We start from the raw sequence: 17,830 nt of genomic DNA, 5'->3' as shown, positions 1-17,830 counted from the left end.
ATTGATCGGAGGCTCAGAATGATTGAAGAGGGCTATATTATTGCATCCTTAATTTGCACTAACTCTTGTGTTGTTTTAGGTTATGCTGGCTGCTTCTTACTGGTCGCTCCTTGCACCTGCCATTGAACTGGCAGAGGACTCTGGAAAGTTTGGGGCCTTTGCCTTCTTCCCTGTAGCTGTTGGTTTCACTCTGGGCGCTGCGTTTGTGTACTTTGCTGACCTCATTCTCCCTTGGCTGGTGAGTAGCCCTTCCAACAGTCTCTATAATTTGGTGGCAGCCAGGAGAGTCAATCTTATGTCCATCTTACATGTGCTGTAAACTGCTCTTGCTTTATTTTATTATTGGGTTTATTAAGTAAGGACCCATAGACCATTTGCATCTTTACAAGTATGGCCGTGCCCCAGTCCTCATAAATTTAAGATAAATGGGGCACCGTGGCAGGACTTTGCTGCTGCTACTGTTAATCTAGTTAGTATATATGTAGCTAGTAACATACTGGTTTAAAACAGAGATGGGAGGGAATTGTGGTCTCCCAGATGTTGTCTGTCTCCAGCCCCCATCAGCTCCAGGCCAGCATGTTCATTGGCCAGAAATGTTGCACTGCAGCCACATCTGGAAGGACACTGATTCCCCATCCCTTGTGTAAAAGTTTCCATGCTCTGTGGGATATTGTTGTTGTTTAGTCATTTAGTCGTGTCCGACTCTTCGTGACCCCATGGACCAGGGGCCAGCAAACTTTTTCAGCAGGGGACCGGTCCACTGTCCCTCAGACCTTATGGGGGGGCCGGACTATTTATTGAAAAAAAAAAATTGAACGAATTCCTATGCCCCACAAATAACCTAGAGATGCATTTTAAATAAAATGACACATTCTACTCATGTAAAACCACCAGGCAGGCCCTACAAATAACCCAGAGATGCATTTTAAATAAAAGGACACATTCTACTCATGTAAAAACATGCTGATTCCCAGACCGTCCGCGGGCCGGATTTAGAAGGCGATTGGGCCGCATCTGGCCCCCGGGCCTTAGTTTGGAGACCCCTGCCATGGACCAGAACACACCAGGCACTCCTGTCTTCCACTGCCTCCCGCAGTTTGGTCAGACTCATGTTTGTAGCTTCGAGAACACTGTCCAACCATCTCATCCTCTGTCGTCCCCTTCTCCTTGTGCCCTCCATCTTTCCCAACACCAGGGTCTTTTCCAGGGAGTCTTCTCTTCTCATGAGGTGGCCAAAGTATATAGTATATATACAAAGTATATATGTGGGATATAGATGGAAACAAATACCTTTGCAACTTCAGTCTTATTTTGAGATTTTGGGAATTGCTGCCATAGCAAATCCCTGCACCAAATCCTAATATTCTGTGTGCTTTGGTGGGTGAAATGAAGCCACTGGAGGAGCTGCCTCTTGCCCCGGGTTCTGCTTGTTCAACTGGTGATCTGATGAAGATATGTATATTTCTGAGGATATATTTAACAGGGCAGCCTGCATATTTGCATTGCTCTTTCTCTTGGGATTATGTGAAAGAGACATTTTGACCCGCTTTTTCATTTCTTGTTTGGTAGGGCTTGTTCTCTCTCTCTCCCACCCCTTTCAACCCCTTCTGTTTTGTTATGTTTAAATCCAAGAGGAGATTTTAGTTGGCTCAGGTAGCATTCTTCCCCTCCTTCAATTTGAAGATCCTGAATTGCTTTTTTTGAACACCATGGCTTGCTTCACTTCCTTCTTAAGAGCCAAGACACAGTAATAGCCTCTGCTACTTGTAGGAGGAAAATACCTTTGGATCTCTCGCTGCAGGGACTGCCTCATGAGGCAGCTGTGTTTCGGGGGCAATTATTTCTGATGGTGGTGGTTTAGTATTTTAGCAACTGCTCAATTGAAGCAGTGCTACAAAAGGGGGTTGTTGTTTATTTGCAGCAAACAAAAAAAATCAATAAATTTCCTTAGGGGTTTTTGGCCAAGCGTTAACTTTGCGCCAAAATATCTGTACTCTAAAGATATTGAGTATAATAGGAGTATAGCATCTAGATCTAGGGAAGTAATAGTACCTCTGTATTCTGCTCTGGTCAGACCTCACCTGGAGTACTGTGTCCAGTTCTGGGCACCACAGTTCCAGAAGGATACTGACAAGCTGGAACGTGTCCAGAAGAGGGCAACCAAAATGGTCAAAGGCCTGGAAACGATGCCTTATGAGGAACGGCTTAGGGAGCTAGGTATGTTTAGCCTGGAGAAGAGAAGGTTAAGGGGTGATATGATAGCCATGTTCAAATATATGAAAGGATGCCATATGGAGGAGGGAGAAAGGTTGTTTTCTGCTGCTCCAGAGAAGCGGACACGGAGCAATGGATTCAAACTTCAAGAAAGAAGATTCCACCTAAACATTAGGAAGAACTTCCTGACAGTAAGAGCTGTTCGACAGTGGAATTTGCTGCCAAGGAAAGTGGTGGAGTCTCCTTCTTTGGAGGTCTTTAAGCAGATGCTTGACAGCCATATGTCAAGAATGCTTTGATGGTGTTTCCTGCTTGGCAGGGGGTTGGACTGGATGGCCCTTGTGGTCTCTTCCAACTCTATGATTCTGTTGATGAGTACCTCAGTCCCCCCCCCTGCATAAGATGGAATGTGAAATTTCCTGATCAGAGCAGGGAGCTCTTTTTGTCTGCTCATTTTGTCTACTTTCTCCCTATCATAGGGAAGATGTTTTCTTTTGAATTTAATAAAATGCAGTAAAATGGCTACATATAAGTTCAATAAATCAGAGAATGCAGTGCAAAACAATACATCGTGTAAGAACAGCAGTTCCAAAGCAGCTCAAAAAACCCCCCAGCCATATTGTGTTGATTAAAACCTGAGAAAATAACATAGTTTTTTTAGCCACCAGCCTGAAGCAGGTGCCAGGCAAAAAACATTATACACGGCCTTAAAACATTGGCAGTCCATATTGGTTCTTCACAGACATGTTAGCGAGGCTGGTGGGAGAGCTTTGCTTTCTTCTTCATAGGGAATATTGTTTAATAGAAAATCTAGTGTTTCCATCTCTGTTGACTTCTCTCTCCTCCCCCCCCCCAACTTTTTAAAAAGGGATCTGGTTATAGCAGCCAGCTAAGACAGCTGTTTCCGTTATCCAGGGTTGTAATGAGGGGGAAACTCTTCTCAGATTACAAGGCAACATCAAATCAGTCATGTTTTTATATTGTATCTGACGAAGTTTTCAGCTCTGAAGCCAAGGAGCAACTTGAGGACATCCTGCTGGATACTTACGGTATTCTAGCTGCTGTTTTATGTTTTGCTTTGCTCTTCTGAGCGCCCCAGTAGATTTTTGGAAAGCTATGCTGGTTTATGGTCTATTAAGTTGGAATATGAAGATGTACGTACTTGTTCCAGAAATTCCAGCAGTGAGTAGTTCCAACAAAGAGTGTTCAGGTGATTCAATTCTCTTTATCTGCACACAGTACTAGTTAATGACTGGTAAGGACATTGTGAGAGCCCTGGTGAAGTTGGCCAAAGAGCCATCCTTTTTTCACAGTGGCCAACTGGCATTGAGAGGCATAAACCTTCAAAAATGCATCTCCTGTTTTTGTTCTGAAATGTGTGGTTGGAGCTCCCTTAGAATAAAAGGATTTTTTAAAGTTGATCCTGAGCTATTTTTATTGTTTCACCTTGGCTAGACTCTGTAGCTCTGCTCTGCGCAGTAGCTGTGTGGGAATCTTAGCATACTTAATGCTATTTCAGCACTGAATTCTGGCTAAACTCTTTAGACACATGCATTGATCTTAAGGATCAACTCTTCCATACATTGATCTTTTTGAGGATCAGCTCTTACACTATCTCAACTTGGTTTCCCGCTTTTCCTGTTTGCTCAAAGCATATTCCTAAAAAATACAACAAAACAACAACAAACCCTCATGTGTGTTAAGTTGAAGGAGTTTGTGTTTTAGCTGCTGATGGATTAACATGGCAAGTGCAAGATAGTTTGGAAATGGTTATTGCTATTACACTCATAAAACTCAATGGAGCCCGAACCAGTCTCTGATGGAGTGCAGGTTGCTGTGATTTGAAATGCTGCTGCCGAGTGATGCCCTCCTGAACTACAGCTCCCATCAGCCCTACCCAGCATGGCCAGTGGTCTAGGATGATGGGAGTTTTAGTCCAACAGAGTCTGGAGGCCGTCATGTTCGCTGCCATTGCCTTAGTGCAGTGATGGGCAACCTTTTGAGCTTGGTGTGTCAAAATCCACCAAAAAACCGAGCATAACTTGGGTGGCGTGTCACTTAGAGGAAAAAAACACCATAATTTCGTGATATCTATAGTTTAAATAACAAAAATGTATCATTGTTTCCCCTTTAAAAAAAAGGAAAAAGGGGAGGGGAAAAATTATTAGAGTTTTTTTTAAAAAAATATAAAAATATTAAAAGGAAAAAAATAAGGCAAAACCTTCCTCCAATGGGTCTGCCGCTGGGGAGGTGGGCTCGGGTTGGGCCTGTGCCTCCTTGAGCCACTCTTCAGCCCACTTTCCCCCTCACTCGGCTATGCTTCCGCGGCAGTGGGGCAACAGGGAAGGGGTTTCAACTTACTTGGGTGTCTCTTCTCTCTTCCCGGGATGGCGGTAAGGTGGCGGCGGCGGCAGCAGTGAGGTTGGGGTTGGGGTTCTTCTCCCTCCTCCAAGGGCCCCCTCCTCTCCCTTGAGGCGGGGGCGACGGGGACGGCAATGGAGCGAGCAGACCCCTGTTCTCCTTTGCCTTGTTTTTCCTTCTTTTCTCCCTCCTTTATGCGGGGGTGGCGGCAGCGGGCTTGGGGCTTCCTTTTTCCTCCTCCAGCCTCCGGAGTGTCTCGAGGCCATCAGCCAGGTTCGCGGGGTGGGGGTGGGGTCCGGCAGCTCCCTGGTTGCTGCACTGGTGGCCCCCAGTGTCCAGGCGGTGGCAGTTTCGGTGGCTCGGGAGCCTGTCCGGCAGCTCCTGCAGCACTGATCACTTTCAGGAGCTCCGTGGCTCCGTGCTGACCGCCATCTTGCCTTGCCGGAAGTCCACAAGGCCCCCAGAGATGCATCGCCTGTGGCATTCGACCGCCGGCCGGAAGTGAGGTCTCGGCATGCGGCTGCGTGTCACCGAAAATGGCTGTGCGTGTCAGTGCTGACATGCGTGTCATAGGTTCGCCATCACTGCCTTAGTGCATGTCAAAAATAATAAGAATGCAAACATACATGTGTTGAGACTCTTTGGATTGCAGTAGGAGACTTGACTTTGGCGCCTTCTTCCTTGGCTTGAAAGGATGCTGAGACAAAGTGCTACCAAGTAGAAAGGAGTGGTGGTAGAAACATAGTTTTGAGCAAGCTGGAGGTGGGATGCTGAGCTAAGCTGACCATTTCCTGTGGATGTTGTTGGAGTTGACTCTGAAGAGAATCTTTGACAGGAGTGTTTTGCCTAGTGAAAATGTTACATAAGAGAGAATACTTTCCTTCTCCTACTAATGATTTTAAAAACAAACCCAGCTGCAATCTTTTAAACAATCATAATGCATAACTTACTTGGTGCTGTCACTCTTATTCTTTATCTACAAGAGTATTTTCAAACCACCAACTTAAAAAAAAAGTAGTATCATGGCACTGTACAATAAAGTCATTAAAACACCATAAAACACAGAACAAATGACAAACATTGAATCAAATTAATTGCCTAAAAGTGCTTGGTGAAACAGAAATGTTTTCAGCAGGAGAAGAAATATCTAAATATCTAAATTGTAGATGCCTGGCTTGTTTCAATAGGAAATCTGGGACAGCCAGGAGTTTCTCCAGATTGTCACGGTGATTTGGCTGGTGTATAAGTTACAAGGTGGTCTTTCAGGTAACCTCATCATTGTAGTAGAATGGCTTCAACACATCAGGTTGTAATAATAAGCACAGTAAGATCACCAGTACAGTTGCTAAGAATTAGCACAACTCTGTGTAGAGGAAAATGTTTTGACACACATATGTTGCACTGTAAAATGTGGCACTGCTTGCAGAGTCAGAAGAAGTGTCTACTTCCCTGAAAAGACATGCCCCTCCTTTCCTATGCAATGGAAAGAATCGTGGGGAACCCATCTAGATATATAGCTCTGCATTTTTCCAAGGATACTGCCAGAGGGGGAGTGGGGTTCCTCTATTAGTATTCCAAGCACAGCAGTTATGCAAGGAGGGGAAATGCATTCTCTGTGCTAGATAAACACCCAAGCAAGCAGGAAGATTGTCTTTTGAGTACAGTCAACCTCAACTAAGCAAACAACCCCTCTGTTTAGCTAGTAGACATCTAAGTACATTTCTTCCATGAAGCCGAACAATCAAAGCAACTGCCTTGCATTGTTCCTCCTCCTTGTAGCATGTTCACAGTAAATTAATTATGCCATGCCATGGGATTCCACTGCTGGTATTCCTTTCCTTCAAAGAAACAACGCACTCCGCTGTGAAGCAGAACGGTCAAGGCCGCTGTCCTATATTGATCCTTCCTACGTTTTGCAACATCTTCCTACTAAATTAATTAACCTATGTCATGGGACCCCATTGTTAGATTTCTTTTTAATGGACTGGAACATTTGACTTATCTCTTCCCCCCACCCTCTGTGTGCTGCATGCAGTATTCTATCAAATGCGCTGCATCACTGAAACGATTAGGTTGTCCCTTCCCAAGCCCATAGGAATGTCCTGCCGCGATATTCTCGGTGTCGTGCTCCAGGGAGTGCTAATGTCTCAGTCCAAAGAGTTAAAAAAGCCTTTCCTCCAAAACACTTGCCCAATGGAAACAGATAAAGCATTAGCATGGTAACTAGTTTCTAAATGTCGACCCCTCTGTTTGAGACTGTTCGATTGGCCCAAGGGTTTTATGAGCAGTCAGGATGGGACCAGATGCAAGGTATCCGCCACCTCCACCTACCCAATGACTCAGATCTTTCTTAGGCCAGGAATAAGCTGGTGATGACATTGGGTGCTCCCAGGTCCTTGAGAAGCCCCCCCCTCCCAATCATGTTTTAGTCCAGAATAGGTCAAAAATTGTGAAACCAATATCACACTATGGCAGGGGTCAGCAAACTTTTTCAGCAGGGGGCCGGTACACTGTCCCTCAGACCTTGTGGGGGGCCGGACTATATTTTGAAAAAAAAATATGAACGAATTCTTATGCTCCACAAATAACCCAGAGATGCATTTTAAATAAAAGGACACATTCTACTCATGTAAAAACATGGTGATTCCTGGACTGTCCGCGGACCGGATTTAGAAGGCGATTGGGCCACATCCGGCCCCCGGGCCTTAGTTTGGGGACCCCTGCACTATGGACTTCAAATTGGTTTTGAACAATATATCGTCCAGCCCTGACACATAACATGAATTGTGATACAGTGGTACCTCGCAAGACGAAAATAATTCATTCCACGGGTCGCTTCGTCTAGCGAGATTTTCGTCTTGCGGAAACAAACGGCGGACGGCAAAAACAAAACAAAACAACAACAACAACGGCAAAACAAATCCGTCTTGTGAGACGCAGCCATAGAAAGCTTCGTCTTGCAAGGCAACAAAGAATCGCTGGACGCTTTCATCTAGCGAGTTTTTTTGTTGCGTGAGGCATTCGTCTTGCGAGGTACCACTGTGTATTGCCAGGTTACAAATTATGAAACAGATACCACAATATGGACTTCAAACCGGTTTTGCCCAGCTCTAATCTGGACTCCAGTGGGAAAGTTATGTTTTCCTGTGACTCCTCTAGAGGAGATGTTCCCCAGCAAACATAAAATAAAGGAGTTGCCTAGTTTCTGAATCAGAAGTGATTTAGTTTTGTCTGATGTAGGTCTGTTAGCGAAAGAAAAATATGTTTGTTTGAATATTGAGGGTGCTTAGCTACTAATACAGCAAAATACAAGATTAATAGCTATTAAAGGTATCGTTTCAAGTCATAAATTGTTAATGTTTAAAAGCTGTATTATCAGGGGGCTTTCTTTGCCTCCCTGATAATGGCTGGCATTGTTCAGTCTCATTAGACATTTCGTCTTTGAGGATTTAATATAAAGCCCAGAGTTTAAAACACCCCCCCCCCAGATTCTTATGTATCGTTAAAAAAACAAATGCACCAGTTATTTTCAAGCTGCCTGAAAGCAAAAAGGGATAGTAATTTTTCCCTGCTTCCAAGCACCAAGAGCAACTGAATTAACAAAGCTCACAAGCAAAACCAGTTGCGAATCCAAAAACCATTATAAACTTTTGCTATTAACACGTTTCAAAGTCGGCGTCATGCACATCGGAGAAAATGTTCCTTAATGGATGAACGTCCTTCTAAAAAGTTTGTCATTAACTTTTATGCTCATTAACAACAGTGTATCGTGATATTCTTCTGAATTCCCTTGCTAGCACCAAAGCCATTAGCATAGCTGCTTTAGGACAGTAAAACTTTATTTTTATATTTCTGCCCCCCCTTCCCTTTCCCCTCAAACTTATTCTGAGAAAGGATTTGGTGTCGTCTGAAGAACACATCAAAACGTCCCTTACCTTCAACTATCTGTTGGAACAGTTAATAAAAAAGCATTTTGCGTGAGTCAGATCACTGCATAAAATGGAGCAATGTGCTATGGATTGTAGCATGAAATGGGGTGAAAGCCACTTTAATGAAAGATGGATAGTACCAAGGGGCTTACCTTAATCCACAGCATAAATTGACTTTTGTTGAATGCAGAACAGAGATATTAGTTTCCTAGTCTGCTCATATCAGCATGGTGTCATGATATCATTGCACTGTACATACAGTAGAGTACAGGTAGCCAGTGTCATGCCCTCCAGATGTTGCGGGACTCCAACTCCCATCAGTCCCAGCCAGCACAGCCAATGGCCAGGGATAAGGGAGGGGGTTGTACTCCCACCAGCCAACTGGAAGACACCATATTGGCTTCTCCTTCACCGAATGATAGCATCTGCTGCCCAAACAGGACTCTGTTTATGTGGTTGATCTTTCACTGCTCTGTACCCTTTCCTTTCTCCTTGGGGAGTGGATCCCATAACTTAGGGGCTGCCGCAGAGAATGCCTTCACCAGCCTTCAGAATTTTAATCCATAGCCAATAATAAATGTTATTTTGGGTACTTAGAAACTGAACATACGTTGCCTCATTTTCTGTGCGGTTGACATTGATCAGGCCAATATCCAGCCCATGTTAACATTCACCCATTTTTTCTGTTGAGCTGTGCATTTTTGTAACAAACACCCTATTAACTTGATGTTACAAACTTTCAGTGAACCAATATATATTTGGAGTTTCCTGAGTCTGCAGAAACTACTTAGGGTTGCCATATGTTCTCTTTCCCCTGGATAAGTCCTCATTTTCAGGATTAAAATTTCTGTTCTGGCGTATTTTAAAAATCTGGCAAAATGTCTTGGGTTATTTGTTTTGTTTATAGTAACCCAATAATTTTTTTCTAGTGCATTAGACTCAGATCTATGGCACCTGGGTAAGCTAGTCTGCAGCAGAGAATCACAACAGAGCAGCATCTTAAACTAGCTACATACTGTATAAATCCCTTCGATTGTGGCTGAACTAAAAGGATGCTGGCTCAGCTACAAGATCTTGAAGGAGGAGTCTGGGAGGGCAAGAGTTAACATCCCCCTGCCCTTAAGGGGAGAGTCCATGTTATACAGTTTAATAAATTGTTCTGTGCACACTTATGTTCACAAAGATGTGAACATGAGCCCAAATACTTCCATGCAGCAAGCGAGGGAGCAATATATTATTATTGTTATTTTGTTGTTGAAAGTTAAGAACATTGCTACTAGCAATATATCTCAGAATCTATAGCCTACATAAAGTAGGGGTATTTAAAATGAGAGTCGTCAAAGCAATCCATAGTTAAAAGTAGAAGTCGGCAAATGCGACCTCTTTTTTTTGGTACAGGTAGGTAGCCGTGTTGGTCTGACGTAGTCGAAACAAACAAACAAACAAACAAACAAACAAACAAACAAACAAATCCTTCCAGTAGCACCTTAGAGACCAACTAAGTTTGTCATAGGTATGAGCTTTCGTGTGCATGCACACTTCTTCAGATACACTGAAACAGAAGTCACTGAAACAGAAGTCGCAGAAGTCACTCTTTTTTTGCTCTTCAAAATATGGCGACCCTAATCTACTACTTTATTTTTGAGTGGCCTTCGTTTTCTGTCAAACATAATAGGATACAGGTTTGTTCAACTTGGGTACCAGAAAGGATGCTTCTGATAATGCCACTGGAGATGAGTTCTTGGCCTGAAAGATTCAAGCTATTCTGTAATAAAAGATCTATTCCAAGGCAAGAAAGGTTGCAAATAGATCTGTAGCTGGCCTATCAGGGTGAGCTATTATTATTTATTATAGTCTTATTTATCATATATTCAGATGAAATGTTTTGCAATGATTTCGGCTGAAGTAAAATGTGCAAAGCAGGTGCCAGATTCTTTGGCCACCTCATGAGAAGAGAAGACTCCCTGGAAAAGACCCTGATGTTGGGAAAGATGGAGGGCACTAGGAGAAGGGGACGGCAGAGGACGAGATGGTTGGACAGTGTTCTCGAAGCTACGAACATGAGCCTGACCAAGCTGTGGGAGGCAGTGGAAGAGAGGAGTGCCTGGCCTGCTCTGGTCCATGGGGTCATGAAGAGTCGGACACGATTAAACAGCTAAACAACAACATGTGTAAAGCAGGTGCCGCAGATTCCCTTGAGGGGCCATACAGTTCTTTGTCGTACAGCCAGATGTTTGAATTACGTGATGGTCTTATAGCTTTGCCAATGTTCAGGGAGAGAGCCCTGCCTTCAAGAGAGACTAATGGAGCCTGCTGTAGGTCGATAATGCCTGGGGCAATAATTCAATACTCTGTAATCATACACAAACTCTGATAACAGGAGTTAAAAGGGTGCTTATTACTAAAGTGCACAGCTCAACAGAAACAAATGGTTGAATAGTAATGTGGGCTGGATTCTGGCCTGATAAGTGCCAGTAGCATGGAAAAATGAGGTAATGTGCGTTTAATTCCTGGGTTCCTAAAAGAGCATTTGTCATTGGCTATGGATTAAGATTAGGAAAGCTCACGATACCGAGATCTAGAAAAAGAGCCACTCTCTTCAGTCAAGGATGGTAATGATGAGAGAGTGGGGGTCAGGATCCACTTTGGTTTTGCTCTTTGTTTTCCTCCATCCTATTAAACTGATAATCTGACACTGTGTTTGCATATGTAGAATACAAAGCATCCTATTAAATGTCACGGTTTTTTGCACAACCTGGCAGTGATACACCGTTCCTCTCCTTATCAGCAGACAGTTGAATTTAGCATGATAGTGAGAAGAGACTAAATGTGCAACCTTTCTCTGCCTTTGCCCCCCCCCCCATGTGGTTGAATTTTAACTCTCATCTGCCCCATCCAACATGGGGAGTTGTTTTTCTTAGCCATCTCTGTTGTAATGGCTTGAATTTTACGTTACTTTAATCCATAATGGATTGCGCAGTTTGCTGTGTGTGTATTCCACTTCTGTCATTTACAAGGGAACATGTAACCACTTGGTAAGCTGGTCACCTGTATTACTCTGCCAGAAAACGAGGATAAATACTGCATTTTTCTGTCTATAACATGCCCCATGTATAAGACGATCCCTGTTTTTGGGGACTCCAAATTAAGGAAATGATGAGGGGAGATTGCCCAGAGTTGTTGAGCCGACAACGGCTCACTCGCCTGACCGCCGCTGCCAAACCCAAACGCACACCCCCAATGAAGCCACCAATCGTCTGCCCGCTCTCCACCAGCAGCCACCAATCGCCCGACCAATTGCCGCAGCAGCCAATCGCCAGCAGGCCTTGACACAGCAACCAATCACCCGCCCAATTGCCGCTGACATTATCCTGCTCGCGGCTGCCACCAATAATCCGTCCCCCCACACTACCCGTGTATAAGACGACACCCAATTTTTACGATTTTTTTAATAATGAAAAAACCTCGTCTTACACACAGAAAAAAATGGTACACTAAAATCAGGTTGAAATTTTTCTTCCCAATTGGCAGCGTGCTAAAGATGTCTGGTCTGTACATTGGAGAATAACCATCTTTATTCAACCACAGTGTGTCTGTGTCTGCATGTCACAATTGGCTGGCAGCACTTCACCCCTCTCCTGTTGTGAGAAAGAGAAACCCACCAGGAATCTGCAGTTCAGCTTAGCTTTGTGTCTACACCAGGGATTGTGGTTTCTTGCTCCCTGACAAGCTAGGACAATGATGGGCAACCTTTTGAGCTTGGTGTGTCAAAATTCGCCAAAAAACCAAGCATAACTCAGGTGGTGTGTCACTTCGAGAAAAACCCCCATAATTTCACGATATTTATAGTTTAAATAACAAAAATGTATAATTTTAATACATAACTGTATTTAATGAACCAAAAACTAATTATTTAACCAAACCAAGCCAAAAAACCCTTATTTATCACAAAATGCCCAGAGTTGTTGAGCTTTCTGGGGGGAGCTGCTGACCAAAGTTTTGGAGGTTTTTTTGGGGGGTGCAAAAGTTGCTTTGATTTTTTGGGGGAGGGTGCCCCAAAGCTGCTGCACTTTTTTGGGGGGAAAGAGAACAGAAATAAATGACGAATAATACATTCACTGGAACTAACACGCAGCACCGACATAGTCTGCCAAAGCGCCAAAAAACCCAGCACAGAACGGGTTAAAAAATGAACGCCGTTACACCCAATCATAGTCTGCCAAAGCGCCAGAAAAACAGCACAGAAAGGGTTAAAAATCAATCTCTGGCTACTAGCAACAACAACAACAACAACAACAACAACAACAACAACAACAAAGGATCTGGGGTTTTAACAGCGGAGACAAGCTGTAGTGGAGACAAGCTCTAGTAGAAACAAGCTGTAGGAGGAGCAGGAGAACAAATGGGAAAACAACAACAACAACGACAAGAGCGCGAATGGGCCGATGGGGCGCGTGCCAGCAGTGAGGGCTCTGCGTGTCACGTCTGACACGCGTGTCATAGGTTCGCCATCACTGAGCTAAGATCTCTAACCCATTTTGCGCCATAGTTTGCTGTAGGCTTATGAATCTGGGTTCGGACTCCACAAGAAGCCAAGCTTGATGGCAGCTTTCTGGCTGGTTCCTTCTGCTTGTGTCGAGAAGCGAGCAAAGAGGGAGTGCTTGGATATTGTGCATGACAAACCAGAATAAGCCAGCAGCCCTGTATTATCATGAGCCACCAAACATAGCTCGAAAAGGGTTTGAATTCCCTTTTAAAATCTTGGCTGTCAAGATCTGGCTTTTTTAGAGTGGATTCTTAATGTTCTATGCGGTGTAGATGGAGAACGGGTGAGTGGAGGAGTCCAACCTTTTGAAGAAAAGAAATAGCTGTGTGCCCCCCCCCCAGCTGTAGCACATCCCTTCTTTGTTCCATCTGAAGCACTAAGAAATCTTACTAATTCAGCACCGGAGCTTCTGGAATATTTGTGTGCTCTCAGCGCTATTGTCCTCCTTGTGCCGGTGAGAACTGAAGCACCTGGGGAAGGCAGAGAGAAAGAGAGAGGGAGGGAGAGAGAAGCCCAAGGTCACTCCGACAGTGGGAAATGGCTCTTCTTTACCTCCTGTTGCTATAGCAGCTCGTACATGGGATGCATTTCTCTTCACAAGCCATTTGTGAAATAGAGCAAGGTTTTTGTCTTGGAGAGGGGGGCATGACAGTCAGCCTACACAGACTCTCCCATTATTCCATGGGGCAGACGAAAACAAGCACGAGTTATGTGGTCCACGTGGCCAGCTTTCTGTACTGAGATTCGGCATCAGCCAGAAATTGAAAATTCAAACAGTTAGGACCACTGGAGATCCTATGAGGATCGCTTCCTGTGTTTTTCCAGACCACTGTCCAGTTTCCCCTCCCTGCAGTCGCAACGGCTAGAAACATGATTTTCTTTCCCCTAAAAGAAAAATGTGCAGAAAGGCTGTGGAGGGTGGATTTAAAATTTACCGCCTGTTATAATTTAAGAGAAAACATCTTAAAGATGATGTACCTGTGGTATGTAACACCAGAAAAGCTAGCCAAGATGTACAAGAATAAATCACCTAAGTGCTGGAGGTGTGATGCCGAATTAGGAACTCAAATGCATATGTGGTGGAAATGTCCGGGAACATGTAGGTTTTGGAATAACATCTATGAAGAACTTAAGAAAATGTTAAAATGTACGATTAAAAAAAGACCAGAAATGTTCTTATTAAATATAATACCAGAAGACATTAAAACCCCAAATAGAACACTGTTGATGTATGGAATTGTGGCAGCAAGAGTCCTGATTGCGAGGAATTGGAAAAACAAAAACTAACCCAGTACGACAGACTGGCAAGTTTTAATGAAGGAATACTTGCAGCTAGCAAAATTTACTGGAAGAATTAGAGGACAAACGAAACGAAAAATGAAAAAGGAATGGAGGATATTTGATGAGTACATAAAGAATAATGGCATATCTAAATCCTAATGGCAGACTAAGATTGAACCTAAATTGAATTTAAGGGAAGATTATAATAAACGGAAGATAAAAGTTGTGTGATACGATACAATAAGGTGAATACATAGATTACAGAGAGAATAATTGGAAGTCAGTTAAAAGAAGATATAAATGAATGATTTTACTTTTTCTAATTTTTGTTTTTTGTTTTTATTCTTGTTTTTGGTTTTTGTTTTGTGATGGCATTTTTGGTTATGTGATTAGATCTTCAGATGTATTCTTCTTTTTGTCTGTAAAAGTGTGTGTGTATGTTAAGTGTTTATGTTTTTAAAGAGAGAAATTAATAAAGCTTATACAAAAAGAAAAAAGAAAAGTGTGCGGATTCTGCATTTGAAGTGGCGCTCCACCTATAAAATGTCTAGTTTGCAGAACGATGCTGGCCATAAGATTTTTAACCTGCCCATTTTATGTACCAGGAAAGGCCTGGGGAGTGCTTTTGAGGGGGGCTAGGTACATTTTGAGCGACAATTGCAGTAGAAAATCCAAAGGGTGCATGGTTTTTTCCTTCCCTATACTGAAGATTCTGCATCAGAATGAGTTGGACCTGGATTATGCACAGGTGTTCAGGCCAAAGTTTACAAGGCAAATGTGGAACACTTCAGTTTCAAAAGTGCTACCCCATGGACTTGGCAACAGCTGGCGTTTGTTAAGCTTCAAACATGATATACCTTTAAAAAAAAAGTTTAAAAGCCATTGGAAGGAGGCAGAGGAAAGACAAAGGCAGCCATGAAGTATGTCCCCATAATGATGGCATCACCATGCTTGCAAAATAGCATTTCCAATCTGTGTCTCCTCCCTCTAGAATTGACACCTGCATTTTAAGCAGCCTCTCCAGCTGCTGATTTCAGGTGAAGGCAGTTGGGGAGGGAAGGAGGAGGAGGAGGAAGACTACGTGAGGTGAGAGGGAAAATGAACTGAAGGGATTCAATTTACATTTTTATTTGTGAGTCAGCGCTCCGCTTCTCTCTGGTCTCTTATTTCCTCAGATTCGTTTCCTCCCCTGGCACAATAATAAAGTATCACTTTCGCCGAATTCTTCAGAGGCTCCTTGGCATTTTGCCAAGGGTTTGGGAAGAATGGATTTTACTCCCAGTAGTAACAGAGCAAATCTTTCCAGGGATGATCACACTTTTGTAATACAAAGTTTAGCGCTCCTGGTGCTTCGAGAAGCTGCTGCTGTTGTTTTGCAGTAGGGAAAGTGATGGGAAAATAACGATGGAAAGTGTGGAATAACACTAGCTTGATGCAATTTCATCTCACACCCCTGCAAGCAAATTGGGATGAGTGCTCATTCATTCTGGGAGGGAGGACCTTAGATGTTCTTTGTACCTGGGAGAATAAAGTCAGCTTTCTCTCCAACTGATTTTCTTCATGATACAGAAAAGTAGAAGCAGGGAAATGGTGTTCTTTGGAAATTTGCTTGAAGTGAATGTTTTGAGGTTGCTTCATAGAATCACTGAGCCTGGGGAAAAAAAAAGCCTGTCTTTTTAAAAAATAAAAAATGCATTGTAATCTGGTTGGTTTTTATATTTGAAAGAGAGCACTCATAAAACCAAGTACAAATGATGTTCTATGTGTCAAAGCCACAGTTCCACTTATTAATAGTTATTGAGCTATATTAAAAATGCTTGCAAGAACATGTCTAAAGACACATCTACACCCTACGCTGTCACAATTTGTTGACTCATCAAACCAAAGGCAGTCCACGAACCAAGCTGGGGTGGCTCCAAGTTCAATAAATCTGTTTCTGCTTCTTCTCTGTGTGCAAAACAGGATTGTGTGTGTGTGCGTACCTGTGTGCCTGCAGACCACAATACATGGGCTGCCCTACCATGGTGGGTCTCAAGTTGTGCGAGTCTCCTGCAAAAAATGATTGGACCCATCTATGTGATTTGAGGATGATTATCTTTTATAGGAGTAGGCTTGGATTTGGGTTCTAGCCCCACATTGCTCTCTCTTTTTTTAAAAAAATATTTTTTATTTTATTTTCTTGAGATTTCTTAAGATTTCTTGAATCACAAAGGTGTGTGCAGTGTCACTCATATTTTAACATGTATCGTTTTTGCAAATCAGTTTCATTTGTTAAGACACTAAGAAGAAAGAGGGAAAACAAGGTAGATAGGGGATGGGAGGGTGGATGGGGGTGAGAGTAGGTGACGATGTTTCTGTTTTGCTTAATATATGGTAGGCAGCCTGTATCCTTGCTCTTGCTTTCCTTTTCTTGATAGGGAAATTGTAAAGAGGATGATCTTCATCCCAAAGTGCTCTCAGAATTGTAGAATAAATAGTGGCTCTTAGAGTAATTTGTGGGACAGTGGCCTCCCCCCTTTCGTACTGATTCCTGCTTATTAAAAAAATTCCTTTTTCCTGACCTCAGTGTGTTTCTTACCCCTCAAAGTCTTGCAACAGAGTGTGAAGGCAAGAGCACACAAGGAAGGGTAGCAGCATACGTGCCGACTACAAATAGGCTGCCATGTGCAAGATAGAATTGGCGTACAGTGGAACCTTGGTTTACGACTATCTCCGTTTAAGAAAACCTCCGTTTACGAATGCCGCGGACCCGGAAGTGTTTACATCCGGGTTCCACGGTGTCTGATGCGCAGACGCGATCTGCGCAGCGTGTGTGTGCTCAGAAGCATTCTACTGGCGCTTAGCGCATGTGTAGGAGCGTGCCTTTGGCGAGTGAACGCCTCGGCAAGCAAACCCCTCCGCGGAACGGATTGCGTTCACAGAGCTACCGCTGTATCTTTCAGATTAGTTGTATGGGATTTTAGTTTTGGTGCAATAGTTTGCCCTGAGCCGTTGGCAGGAGGTAACACACAAACCGAAACAAATAAGTAATCGAAGCAGAAAGATCTCAGATTCTAAGACTGGATCTTTGGTGCGTTGTGTTTGCATGTGCATACCCGTAGTTCCATATGGCCGAGATGATAAGACTGTCAGGTGGACTCAGAGCTAGTTGGAGAGTGGTTGCCAGTGGATCTTCCTCATGTTGGAAGGAGGCTTTAGGTGGTGGGTTGCTGCATGGGTCTGCCCCAGGCGCCATAGTCTTCAACATTTTAATGGACAACTTGGATGAAGGAGAGAGGAATAGAATTCAAATTGACCACAACAGAATGGAAAACCAGGCTTAAATGAAAAATATTGCATTTAGGCAAAAAGCAAGAACCCCATTACAAAAGGATAGGATGGGAAATACTTGGTTTGGTGGTAGGACATTGGAAAAGGACACGGGGGTTGCAGTAGTTCTGAATATGTGATAGCGGTGTGGAGTGGCTGCCAAAAATGGGAATTGGGATGGGGGCCAAAG

At 43.4% G+C, this 17,830-nt stretch overlaps 1 protein-coding gene across 7 annotated transcripts in view; it reads left to right on the top strand.

Moving 5' to 3' along the window:
• SLC39A11 (solute carrier family 39 member 11) overlaps positions 1 to 17,830 on the top strand; it is a 265,410-nt gene that overhangs the window by 22,191 nt on the left and 225,389 nt on the right. For all 7 annotated transcript variants that reach the window (XM_088661434.1, XM_035104080.3, XM_035104081.3 and 4 more), the window contains one exon: positions 80 to 238. In XM_088661434.1, coding sequence (XP_088517560.1) covers positions 80 to 238 — 159 coding nt within the window. The remainder of the gene's footprint in view (positions 1 to 79; positions 239 to 17,830) is intronic.

This window comes from Zootoca vivipara, chromosome 2 (genome assembly GCF_965207765.1).
Source record: "Zootoca vivipara chromosome 2, rZooViv2.hap1.1, whole genome shotgun sequence".
In the NCBI taxonomy this organism is placed as follows: Eukaryota; Metazoa; Chordata; class Lepidosauria; order Squamata; family Lacertidae; genus Zootoca; species Zootoca vivipara.
Note: the sequence above shows the minus strand (reverse complement) of the source record. Positions and strands in the feature narration are given on the sequence as shown.